This window comes from Somniosus microcephalus, chromosome 20, assembly GCF_052327205.1.
Source record: "Somniosus microcephalus isolate GS21.2 chromosome 20, FLI_Smic_1.0, whole genome shotgun sequence".
NCBI lineage: Eukaryota > Metazoa > Chordata > Chondrichthyes > Squaliformes > Somniosidae > Somniosus > Somniosus microcephalus.
The window spans coordinates 20,756,572-20,770,286 of NC_141006.1; the positions used below are offsets into that span (position 1 = coordinate 20,756,572).

General features: G+C 49.6%; 1 protein-coding gene across 2 annotated transcripts in view; it reads left to right on the forward strand.

Annotated features, from left to right (window-relative positions):
* LOC147103075 (mitogen-activated protein kinase kinase kinase 5) overlaps positions 1-13,715 on the forward strand; it is a 201,153-nt gene that overhangs the window by 153,014 nt on the left and 34,424 nt on the right. Inside the window, exons 23-25 of one of the 2 annotated variants that reach the window (XM_085962370.1) lie at positions 520-702; positions 2,950-3,055; positions 9,310-9,458. In XM_085962370.1, the coding sequence (XP_085818496.1) occupies positions 520-702; positions 2,950-3,055; positions 9,310-9,458 (438 nt within the window). Of the gene's footprint in view, positions 1-519; positions 703-2,949; positions 3,056-9,309; positions 9,554-13,715 lie in introns of both variants that reach the window. The other variant, XM_085962369.1, reaches the window with a different exon arrangement.

Below are 13,715 nucleotides of genomic sequence, written 5' to 3' on the forward strand. Positions count from 1 at the left end.
CGGCCACTATTCGAAGAAGAGCAGGGGAGGTCTCCTGGCCAATATTTGTCCCTCAACCAACATCATTATCACAGCTTAAATGGTCATTTATCTAAATACTGTTTAACGGGATCTTGCTGTGCAGAAATAGGCTGCCGCGTGCCCGACATTACAAAAGTAAAAACATTTCAAAAGTACATCGTTGGCTGTAAAGTGCTTTAGGACATCCTACGGCGCTATGTAAATGCAAGCTCTTTCGATCTATCTATCTTTTTGTCTGGCCTATTAGGGAGTGGTAGTGAGCCAAGCCTGAAGCTTTCTCTTCTGGGATGGAAGATAAGCGAGACGGCTGCCCCTCAGTCCCTTCCCCAACACTGATGGTCACCTCTGCAGCGCCATCGCCAGGCGATGGCCATCTATCTGCTCCTTCTTCCTGCTTGAAAAATGGTGCCCGAGCTTTGAGGAGCCTGCTTCGTGTAGTCTCTTGCGTTGCTCCCCACACAGTTCATGCAATTTTATTCCTTCCTGCCTTGAAACCAGAACTCCGACTCCAAGTTAACAAGTGAACACGTCTGGCAGCTGGTCACCTGTCTGAAGGACTACATTCGATCTCCGGACCACAAGCTGATCGTCAAAGCCGTGTCCAGCCTGAAGAGCGAGCTACACTTTGACAAGGGAGCTCTCAACGAGATCCAGATCGTCATCTTCAGCTTCCAAGATGCTGTAAGTGTGAACTCAGTGAGGCAGCCACGAGGTACACACATGGCTGGACTTGTTCACTTTTAACCACTAGGCCCCCAGTTCCTTCTCCATCACACCGGTATTCCATGTTGACTAAAAAAAATCCATAGTGGTTCAATGAGTAAATGTCCCAAGTACTGGGACACTGTGTACTGGGGCTGTACTGGGGATTGAGTCACACCGGGCTGTATTGGGGACTGAGTCACACAGGGCTGTACTGGGACACTGTACTGGGGCTGTACTGGGGACTGAGTCACACAGGGCTGTACTGGGGACTGAGTCACACAGGGCTGCACTGGGGGCTGAGTCACACAGGGCTGTACTGGGGACTGAGTCACACAGGGCTGTACTGGGGACAGAGTCACACAGGGCTGTACTGGGACACTGTACTGGGGCTGTACTGGGGACTGAGTCACACGGGGCTGTACTGGGGACTGAGTCACACGGGGCTGTACTGGGGACTGAGTCACACGGGGCTGTACTGGGGACTGAGTCACACGGGGCTGTACTGGGGACTGAGTCACACAGGGCTGTACTGGGGACTGAGTCACACAGGGCTGTACTGGGGACAGAGTCACACAGGGCTGTACTGGGACACTGTACTGGGGCTGTACTGGGGACTGAGTCACACAGGGCTGTACTGGGGACTGAGTCACACGGGGCTGTACTGGGGACTGAGTCACACGGGGCTGTACTGGGGACTGTACTGGGGCTGTACTGGGACACTGAGCCACACAGGGCTGTACTGGGGACTGAGTCACACAGGGCTGTACTGGGGACTGAGTCACACAGGGCTGTATTGGGGGAATTGAGTCACACAGGGCTGTACTGGGGACTGAGTCACACAGGGCTGTATTGGGGGAATTGAGTCACACAGGGCTGTACTGGGGACTGAGTCACACGGGGCTGTACTGGGGACTGAGTCACACAGGGCTGTGCTGGGGACTGAGTCACATGGGGCTGTACTGGGACACTGTACTGGGGCTGTACTGGGACACTGAGTCACACAGGGCTGTACTGGGGACTGAGTCACACGGGACTGTACTGGGGACTGAGTCACACGGGGCTGTACTGGGACACTGTGTACTGGGGCTGTACTGGGACACTGAGTCACACAGGGCTGTACTGGGGACTGAGTCACACAGGGCTGTATTGGGGGAATTGAGTCACACAGGGCTGTACTGGGGACTGAGTCACATGGGGCTGTACTGGGACACTACTGGGGCTGTACTGGGACACTGAGTCACACAGGGCTGTACTGGGGACTGAGTCACATGGGACTGTACTGGGGACTGAGTCACACGGGGCTGTACTGGGACACTGTGTACTGGGGCTGTACTGGGACACTGAGTCACACAGGGCTGTACTGGGGACTGAGTCACACAGGGCTGTATTGGGGGAATTGAGTCACACAGGGCTGTACTGGGGACTGAGTCACACAGGGCTGTACTGGGGACTGAGTCACATGGGGCTGTACTGGGACACTGTACTGGGGCTGTACTGGGACACTGAGTCACACAGGGCTGTACTGGGGGGCTGAGTCACACGGGGCTGTACTGGGACACTGTACTGGGGCTGTACTGGGACACTGAGTCACACAGGGCTGTACTGGGGGGGCTGAGTCACACAGGGCTGTACTGGGGATTGAGGGGAGGAGAAGTGTCTACAACAACAACTTGCATTTATATAGCACTTTTAATGTAGTAAAACATCCCAAGGCACTTCACAGGGTAGTGACGAGGCCACGGTGGGATTTGAACACAAGGATGGGAATTTAAGAATCCAGGCCTTGCAGGACCAGGAGTCAATGTAAGTCAGCGAGCACGGGGGTTATGGGTGAACGGGACGTAATACAAGTTAAGATACAGGCAGCAGTTCTGGAGGAGCTCAAGATTTATGGAGGGTGGAAGATGGGAGGCCGGCCTGGAGAGTCAGATACCTTTTGGCCAATGCCTTGTCCTTGAGATATCAAAGGGCACTGACATGAATCAACTGAGCGGCCTGCGGGTGGCGCTGTCCAGGGAGAGTATAAATACTCGGGCATGGGCCCAGCTTGCGCAGGACATTCTTAACAGGAACTAGTGAAGAACACAACTAGACCTCCATGTTGTAAAACAGTTGATTAAAGCTTTGTTTAACGCTTAGACCAAGTGCCTCGTAGTTTTCTTACGTCAGGCAGCTCACACCGAGGAACTACTTTTCCTTTATTAATAGGGGTTTTCTCTCTAGGTGAAAAAAGTCCTTCGACTCCGCCAGATTAAACCGCACTGGATGTTTGCCCTGGACAACATCATTCGCAAGGCCATGCAGATAGCCTTCACCATTCTCATCCCAGGTACGTGGCAGAGCAACTGATTCGTAGTAAGTCTGAACTCCTCCGCCAGCTCCTTCATTACAAGCAACTGTTTCCTCCCAACTACTGCACCTCAGAGTGGAATTTATTTTGTAGCTTCCCCCGCGCTGGTGAGTCCTTAGACAAAGCAGCTCTCCTCCCCCACAGCGAGTGCCAGAGTGGAGAGCCTCTCTGGGTTAGAATGCTCTCTCCCATTCAGAGCCCCATCTTGAAATCCAGCCTCAATGGATATTTAAGCCCAACTCACCCTGTGCTGTTGAGTTGTACCAGCTCCATGCCGCACAGAGCCCTCAGAGGGACAAAGCTTCTGCCTCTCAGCATTGGAGGATTGGCTAGGATTGTTAAGTATGTGTATTGTATTGAACAATTAACACAAAGACTTAAACGTATAACTCAAACAGGCCTTTACTGGTTGGAGGTAGGGACTGCACATAGGTCTTTACTTCATGCCCACAGGCGGGAACTGAGGGGAATCACTACCCACAGTACTATTTATACCCCTATGGCCAGGAGTGGTACTGCGTATCACTACGCCCAACAAGTAGTGCAGTCCTGTCCATAGGTTCAAAGTAGCACACATATTACATACACAACATTCCTCCCTTCCTAGCTTTACAGTCATCTCCCCATTTAACATAACGTAATAACATATATACATATATAACTTCAGGTTTACATAACAGAATAACATAGATACATAGATAACTTCATGTCAAAAACAGATCACAGATTCAGTCTCTGCGGAAAACAGTTCACAGATTCAATCTCTGTGGTGTAGTCGGTTCACGTTGCTAGAGTGACTCATTCAATAGTCCTTCCATGGATTTAACAGTTTAAACTTCCGAACTGAATTGGCTCCGTTCGGAGGGACCACGTGTGTGATCTGGTAGAGGTGATAATGGTTCAGATGGGTCATCTTCTGTTTTTACTTTTCCTTTTCTGCTTCTTGGAGACTCTCTGGGCTCCATTGTCAGCTGCCACAGCTGCCAGCTGCATGCGCAGTTCCTCCTTCTCTTCCTCCTGTTTCCGTCGTAGAGCCAGCTTCTCCCGATGTTCCGTAGACTTTTGGTGCTCCTCCATGATTTCTGCACTTTGGGAGTCGAAGTTACAAGCTGGGCAGGACAGGACATCGTAATATTCGGTGTCGTCCTGAGCTAGACCAGTGAGAGGGTCGTCTATTTCCTCCATACCTAGCTGGACGTTAGCCAGCTCTTGTTCCAAATCCAGACATCTTTCCTGAAGAGACTTCTTCATGTGTACCTCTGCATCCAGCTTTTTCTGGGCTTTCAGCAAGTCGTTTACTAGTGACCTCATTTGTGATTTTAATACTTCAACTTCCTTTGGAGATTGATTGATCGGACTATGCAATCCCTCTACCGGAGCAGCTGTTTCAGCGGTCTGTTGTTCTACGTTGACGTGAGTCAGCGTACTTTTGGCATCCAAGGGCTGCTCTGTTGCAGTCATCTCAGTCTGTGTTGCCACCTCAGCTCTTCCAATAACCTTTGAGAGCTCCGAACCCCTTTCGTTTGAATATTGAAGTTCATGTTCAAGTTTTTCCCATTTCAGAGTCCTGTCCTTCAGCATATGCAGGAGTTGGCTGACCGTTAACTCCTCTGACATCAGACGTTTTGTGTGCTCCTGCTCCATTTTCTCCATCAGCTGCTTCTGTTGTCTTTCCAGATTCTCCAACTCTATATCAAAGAACTCTTTCGTTGCATTCAACTCTTGCTCAAAACGGCGAAGCATTTGTTCTAATTGCTGTTGTAGTTTGAAATGGAGTTGAGTTCGAGCCCGGTGTCCCTCAGAAATGGGCACATCAGTAGACTTGCCAGACTCAGAATCCACAGTTAAACTATGTTGTTGTTGCTCAGTGGAATTCTGTGCTGAAACTTTGTCTTTTGCACCTGAGTTGGGCTTACCATCATCCGTTCCAGAGTCTGGGCCGACTATCTTCACCGAGTTCTCACTCGTTATTGTTTGTAGGAAATGCCAGTCCATATTCATTTTCCTAATCCACTCCCGTCCTAGTAGTGGAGGACCTCCTTCAGATATCACATATAAGTCCATTATTTGACTGTCTTCGCCCTTGTGGGCCACTGCAACCTCTATTTTCCCGATGGGGTACACTCTTTGCCCCGTGTATGTTTTCAATATAATCCCCGTATCCTGTAGGGGAATATGTTGGAATAACTTTCCGTAATCTTTCTTATTTATGACCGTCAATGCCGATCCAGTGTCCAATTCCAGTTTTACTTGGACTCCTTCTATCTGAAGAGTGACCCAAATTGTCTGGAGGTCTGCACCCTTACCAGCGTTGAGTACTCTTAAGCTAGCCAGTTCATTACAGCTTAAGCTAGCCAGTTCATTACTGCTAGCGTCTGAATCGGACTCCTGTTCGGTCACCTTGTGTACCTTTGCGTATTTTCCTTGCGGTGACTTCTTGTTGCTGGTCTTCTTCCCTGACCTGCATACTCTAGCTATATGTCCAAGCCTACCACAAGTTCTACATTCTTGGTTTTTAAACCAACACTGGTTCTGATCATGCGTTGTCTTTCCACAACGATAACATTTGCCAGAACTCACACCCAATTTGTGTGCACTGAGCTCCGGTGACCGTAGCTGCATTACTGCCGTGCCTCTCGCTGCGGCTTTGTGTGCTGCTGCCATAGTGACCGCCTTCTCAAGCGTCAGCTCATTCTCCTCGAGCAGTCGCTTTTGTGTATCCTGTTTAAATAAACCACACACAAATTTGTCTCGTAGTGCATCTGTCAATCCCGTTCCAAACTGGCAATATTTCGCTAATTTACGCAATTCCAGCAAATATTCAGCATTGCTTTCATGCTGTAGCTGCCTTCTGTCGTAAAATTTAAATCGTTCCGCTAGCATCAGCGGCGTGGGGTTTAGATGATCTTTCAGGACAGTAACAATCTCATCGAACGTCTTATCCGCCGGTTCATCTGGTGATAACAGGTGTTTCAATTGCCCGTACGTCTTCGCACCCATTAAATTTAATAATGTTAGAGCTTTATCTTGGTCACGAATTTTATTGGCCTTACAATAATTTTTTACTCTTTCAACATATATGGCCCAATCTTCGAGGTCACTATCAAAGGTGCTAATATTCCCGTGTTTAGGCATTGTAGATTTGCAATTTCTCAGATTTTATTTTCTTTACTTGTTATCAAAGATGGCGGCTTCCCGCTCTTGCCGTCGTCCTCCGCCCACAAAATGGCGGTTTTCCCGCGCTTGGCGGTCTTCACCCGTCCCCCGACGCCGTCTCCCTTCAGCCCTCGAGTGCGGCCCTTATCTTCGCCGCGATCGATAGCCCGCGCTGTGCACCGCGACTCTCGCACCTTGAGCTTCTGCAGCCGCCGCGCCTTTCAGTCCGAGTGCGGCTCTTATCTTTGGTCCCGATCGCTGGCCCGGCTGCGCCCCTCACTTCAAAGCGGCCCGGCCCTTATCTGCCGATCGCTATCGCCCTACCTCTCTCTCTTCCCCAGTCCTGTCTTTACTCCGGTTCACAAGCTGATGGAGGCTTCAGGGTCCTAATGCCTGTCGCTTCCAGTTGCTGGAAGCTGTCAGGATTTCTGCTGCCCTTCAGTTTTGAGTGGGGTGTTGAGGATTGAAACCTCTCTTCAACGTCCTGTCTTTGGACGAAGCCGCCTGGAATAACTGCCGCAGGGTAAGAGCCTGACTCATCGCCAGTGTTAAGTATGTGTATTGTATTGAACAATTAACACAAAGACTTAAACGTATAACTCAAACAGGCCTTTACTGGTTGGAGGTAGGGACTGCACATAGGTCTTTACTTCATGCCCACAGGCGGGAACTGAGGGGAATCACTACCCACAGTACTATTTATACCCCTATGGCCAGGAGTGGTACTGCGTATCACTACGCCCAACAAGTAGTGCAGTCCTGTCCATAGGTTCAAAGTAGCACACATATTACATACACAACAAGGATCACTGCAACAATCTTGTAAAATCTACCTCTGAACCCTGAGGTGTCAGCCTTGACTCAGTGGGTAGAACTCTTGCCTCTGAGTCTGTAGGTTGTGGGTTCAAGTCCCACTCCAGAGACTTGAGCACAAAATCTAGACAGATTTTTGAATGGTAAGGGGGTCAAGGGTTATGGGGAGCGGGCAGGGAAGTGGAGTTGAGGCCAAGATCAGATCAGCCATGATCTTATTAAATGGTGGAGCAGGCTTGAGGGGCCAAATGACCTACTCCTGCTCCCACGTCTTATGTCTTATGTCTAGGCTGACACTCCAGTGCAGTACTGGGGGAGTGCTGCACTGTCGGAGGTGCCACCTTTTGGATGAGACGTTGAATGGAGGCCCTGTCTGCCCTCCCGGGTGGGTGTAAAAGATCCTATGGCACTATTCGAAAAAGAGCAGGGTAGTTCTCCCCGGTGTCCTGGCCAATATTTATCCCTCAACCTACATCAATAAAACATTATCTGGTCATCCCAGGGTGGTGAGGGTCTGGAACTCACTGCCTGAAAGAGTGGTCGAGGCAGAGACCCTCGCATTTAAAAAGTACTTGGATATGCACTTGAAGTGCCGTAACCTACAGGGCTACGGACCAAGTGCTGGAAAGTGAGATTTGGGTGGATAGCTCTTTGTCAGCCGGCGCAGACAAGATGGGCCGAATGGCCTCCTTCTGTGCTGTAAATTTCTATGATTATCTCATGGGACCTTGCTGTGCGCAAATTACCTGCCACGTTTCCCTACATTACAGCAGTGACTATGCTTCAAATGTACTTCATTGGCTGTGAAGCACCTTGGGACGTCCTGAGGTCATGAAAGGCGCTATATCAATGCAAGTTCGTTCTTTCTTCTTAAAGAGCGGCAGTCATCATCACTGGGAAATTGCTGCCCCAAACCCTGGCTTCTTGCCAGTTGAGATGGTCATTGGAGGAAACAAAATGGAGATAGGCGTTAAATGCAAAACTCAAATCCCACAGCAGCCAAGGGCCGTGCTACCAAAGCCAGGCCTGTGCCAGTCCCATTCATTACTATGCCCATTACCACTGCTGAGCATCTTTCTGTCACAGTGCTTCAGTTGAGGCAATGCCACACGTTTTCTGCTTTAGAGGAGTAGAAGAAACGTCTAAAGCACAGAGCCATCGTCCCAGAGGATTGCCTGAGTCAAAGAATTTGGCAGCGCCTTGCTCCCCATTGGCTGAGTGGGTGAACACACTGCCACCCTGTGGTATGGAGTCATGGGGACCAGGGAGGCAAGAGATCTGACCCACAACCCAGCTGATCTCAGCCAGGGTGATACAGTTGCCCTCGATTAACATACAGACGGAAATGACGGGCAGGAAAATGCCAGCTGGTCCATCAAGCCTGCCCCACCCACCATGATGGCTGGAGCTTCGTGACCAGACACTTCCTACCCTCGCTCACCCACCTCCCCGCGGCCCTCCGCAGCCATGTAATCCCCTGGGAGAGGAAAACAAAATTAAAAACCCAGGGCCAATAAGGGAAAAAATACTCTGGAAAATTCCTGTCCGACACCGTCAGATGATGGAAACCAGTCCAGGAAATCACATGGCCCAAGTGTTCTCTTAAAGACAGGTACGTTCTTTATGATGCGAGCTCTGCCCCAGTCAGGAACAGGCCCAGTTCCCTCTTGAAGGCTCACAGAGAATCCGCACCCACCGCACCAGCCGACAACGTGTTCCAGAGACTCACTACTCTCTGAGTAAAGCAGAACCACCCAACACCCCGTCTATTCCTACTCTTACATAGCTCAAACTCCTGTCCCCTGGTCCTCCCCAATCAGGTAAACTGGAATAATCTATCAATGGGGTCTCCCTTTAATTATTTTATAAACCGCGATCAGGTCGCCTCCAAATCTATGCTGCTCTAAAGTAAGTACCCCCCCCCCCAATCAACCCCCACAGCCATGTAATTTCCCGGGAGAGGCAAAAAAACAGGAAAAGAAACCCAGGGTTCTCGCTCCCAATTATCATGCAGGGACGATTGCACAGGAAAGTCGATGTGGTTAGACGCCAGGATTGGGGTCAGCTTTGATGCTGATGTTTACTGTCTTAAGCTGACACGTGAGGGATAGCTACTTGGGTGAAGGTACTTGTGAACAACCAGCGCCCATGGGCCTGGGACCTAGCGTGAGTCGGCACCTTGAGGAGAAGTGGGGAGAAGGATGAAGGAGGGGCGGAGACTAAAGCAGCTTGACAAGGGACCTTACTTTGATTTCCTTCTTCAGAACTGAAGCTGCAGTTCCAGGCCTCCTTTGATCAAGAGACAGACGAACAAGGCACGGACAACATTCCGGAGAAGTGGAGAGGGAGTGACCCCGACTTGAGGGAACCGGAAGCACTGGAGCTGCAGAACGATGGCGCAGAAACCTCGGGTGTGAGCACGCTCAGTCGTTCCTTGTCCTATGATTCCCACCAAAACACCTGCCCCCTCATCATGCAGCTCAGCCGACTGAGAGCAGACACAAACCGGTACGGAACGGTAGCATAGTGGTTATGTTACTGGACTGGTAATCCAGATGAGTCCAGACTAATAATCTGCAAGCTATGAATTCAAATCCCACCACAGCAGCTGGGAAATTTAAATTCAGTTAATTAAATAAATCTGGAATATAAAAGCTAGCATCAGTAATGTTGACCATGAAAATATCGGATTGTGGTAAAAACTCATCTGGTTCACTAATGTCCTTTAGAGAAGGAAATCTGCCGTCCTTACCCAATCTGGCCTATATGTGACTCCGAACCCACAGCAATGTGGTTTACTCTTAACTGCCCTCGTAAATAGCCTAACAAGCCACTCAGTTATAAAAAACCACTACGACAAAGTTCACCACACAGACTGCAGCGGTTCAAGAAGGCCACCACCTTCTCATGGGTAATAAGTGCCAGCGATGCCCACATCCCGTGAATGTATAAAGGACATCGGCTGCTACTGGCCAAACAGATAATAACATAGTGAAATCTCTTTTATAAACCTTCCAGGTGTCTAAGTTTGTTGCCTTAGCAACATAGGAGCAGCCCCTCGAGCCTGCTCCACCGTTCAGTCAGAGCATGGCTGATCTGCACATCAACTCCATTTACCCACCTTCGCCCCATATCCCTTGACACTCTTACACAACAAAATTCTAGCGACCTCAGTCTTGAAAGCTCCAATTGACCCCCAGCACCCACAGCCTTTGTGGGGGAGAGAGCCCCAGATTTCCACTGCCCTTTTTGTGAATAAGTGCTTCATGATTTCACTCCTGAATGACCTGGCTCTAATTTTCAGATTACGTCCCCTCGTTCTTGATTCCCCCATCAGAGGAAATAGTTTCTCTGTATCTACCTTTGTCATATTAAATACCTCGATCAGATCACCCCTCAATCTTCTATACGCAAGCCAAGTTTAAGCTACCTGCCCTCATAATTCAACCCTCTGCGCCCCGGTATCATTCTGGGCATTCTATTCAGAGCGAGCGTGAATGTGTAATGCATACATCATATTATATCAGGTAACTGACAATGTTCCCTCTATTTTTTGGGGGGGGGGGCGGGACGGCCCCTTTAGCGGGCTGTGTGGCCCATTCAAACTTCCGTGCATGCGCGTTTTTTTGCATTGTGTAGCCGGCTCATCGGCTGCGCGGGACCTTGAGATAACTGCGTGGCCGCACGGCTTAAAGCGAACGTTGGTTACTGGTATTACACAATCCCTCTGAGTGATACTCCCCCCCCAACTCTCCGTCTGACGATATTCAGCCCATTTCACCAAACGGAGTGATCCTGTGTACGGTGACCTTTCGAGAACAAAACAGCACTGGCGGGACAAGCCCTCAGTCCGTCTCCCATGAAAACTTCCTTGACTGCTGCCTCAGCAAGTCACAAGTCACTAAAGCGTCACATTTTTTTAAACCAGCTTTTTTCCCCCGCATTTAAAGGAAATGTTATTGCGCACGTCTAACAGGGCCATAATTCATCAGTCGCAACGATGCAACGACACCCTTGCTACCCATGTGATATCTTCCATATAACATGCTCCTCGGGAGCTGCTCTCCTCTGGTTAGTCACTTCAGTGCTGTATCCTTCAGCTTAGAAGATTGAGGGCTGATCTGATCGAGGTGCTTAAAATGATAAAGGGATTCAATAGGGTCGATACGGAAAATCTATGCCGTGCAGGAGTGAAATCAGGAAGAACTTTTTCACACAAAGGGTAGTAGAAATCTGGAATTCTCTCCTGCAAAAGGCCATGGATGTAGGGGTCAATTGGAGCTTTCAAGACTGAGGTCAATAGAGTTTTGTGAGGCAAGGGTATCAAGGAATATGGGATAAAGGCTGGTAAATATAGCTGAGGTGCAGATCAGCCATGATCTAGTTGAATTGCGGAGCAGGCCCGAGAAGCCTAATGGCCTCCTCCTGTTCCAATGTTCCTTTGACAGTACCTGTAACATATTTTGAGCATTAATTCTTGGTTAATTGACCTACACTGTGGTCACTTGCCCATCGGCCAGTCAGGAAACACTGGGCTGGCTGTGACCAGGCTGTTTGCTAAACCAGAGGGCAGTCAGTTTGGCTGCAGCAGCTGGGGGTGGGGTGGACTGGCATGCTGTAGAGGCTCAGGGAGAAGGGAGCAACCTGCAGTGACCCTAATAACGGTAGATTCTTAACTCTGCACCCATTCAAAAGGTCATAATTAGCTCCATCACTGGGGCAACTATCTGTTTGCTTTGCCCTCGTGACAAAGGGAATTCGTGTCCGAGTAAATGTGAGGCCACTTTAGAAATCGAGTAATGATCATCTAAGAATTTTAATAGTTTGTTGCAGCAGCTGTGGCCTGTCCATTATTGGATCTGATAGTAAGTAATTCAAAGAATAATGGTGGTATAGAGTCTGTGTCAGTCCAAACCATTCTCTGTGAATCTGTCGGTTCTACAAGACTATCCCAGCCCAGTGAGGGTATTCCTATGAGGGTTATCTATCCCAGTGAGAATATCCCATTCCACTTATTATACCCCATCCCACTCAGTGGCCGGAGTTTTCCCATCAAAAAACGGGTGAGTTTGGAGTGTGGGGGCAGTTAAAGTGTTAAAAATGTCAATCCCGACCTGATCCCGCCTCCAACCCGCCCACTTCCGATTTCCCCGGAGGCGGGACGGGGCAGGACAGCCAACCCCCTCCCAGGGGGCGTTACCATAATTTAAATATAAGGAGGCCGGAAGCCTCTATTTCCCCTCCATGTTGTGTTTAACTGCCTGTGGACGGGTTTCACACAATTCGTGAAACCCGGCAGTTAAACAGAGAGGGGGACTGCTGCATCCAGGAGGTAAGTGGCTTTATACCTACCTCCTGGATCCAGGATCCCTAACTAACCTACCCGCTGCGATCGGAGACCCACCACCACCGCCCCCACCCCCCAACGAGGTTTCCGATCACATTCCCGGTAAAATCGGCTAGGCCAGCGGGAAACGCGGCCTCCCGGGTGTCCCACCCGCCTCGGATCCCCCCCCACCAAGCCGCCTCCCTGAACATGAGGCCGTACATCAGGCAGTGTTAGAGATTTCGAATTTACATGTAGACCCGTTTGAGTTGCCAATAAGAACATAAGAAATAGGAGCAGGAGTAGGCCATTTGGCTCCTCGAGCCTGTTCCGCCATTCAATAAGATCATGGCTGATCTTCTACCTCAACTCCACTTTCCTGCACTATCCCCATATCCCTTGATTCCCTTAATATCCAAAAATCTATCGATCTCTGTCTTTAATATACTCAACGACTGAGCCTCCACAGCCCTCTGGGGTAGAGAATTCCAAAGGTTCACCACCCTCTTTGAGTGAAGAAATTTCACTGACCCCTTATTCTGAGACTGTGACCCCTGGTTCTAGACTCCCCAGACTGGGGAAACATCCTCCCTGCATCTACCCTGTCAAACCCTGTAAGAATTTTGTATGTTTCAATGAGATCACCTCTCATTCTTCTAAACACTAGAGAATATAGGCCTAGTCTACTCAATCTCTCCTCATAGGACAATCCCCCCATCCCAGGAATCAGTCTGGTGAACCTTCGTTGCACTCCCTCTACGGCAAGTATATCCTTCCTTAAGTAAGGAGACCAAAACTGTACACAATACTCCAGGTGCGGTCTCACCAGGGCCCTATATAATTGCAGTAAGATGTCTTTACTCTTATACTCAAATACTCTTGTAATAAAGGCCAACATACCATTTGCTTTCCTAATTGCTTGCTGTACCTGTATGGTCCTGGATTGCCCTGGAGTCTCCAGGAATTGAAGAGCGACCCAGGAGAAAAATCACAGCCTTAAAAATTGTGGGGTTTTTTAATTTTCTTTGAGCGCTTTTGTTTATCAGTTATAAAATTATCAGACACGGGGGGGAAAAGGCTGTTTGACTGACAGTCAAGATCGTCCAATGGGGTAGTGAAGGGTCTGTTCACTTGCCGATTGGCTGTGGGAAGGTGGGGCACCGCAGCTTTGGGCGTGTCGGGCACCCAATGGCGGGAGCGTGGGGGGCGGAGCGGTAGGAGGCAGGGGTCACGTGATGACACCTCGAGGGATATGCCCAACCAGAGTTAGCAGCCCGAGCAGCACCCAGGGATTGTTCGTGTGTCTGTATTCATGGGCACACCAGGTGGGGGCTTTTTCAAAAC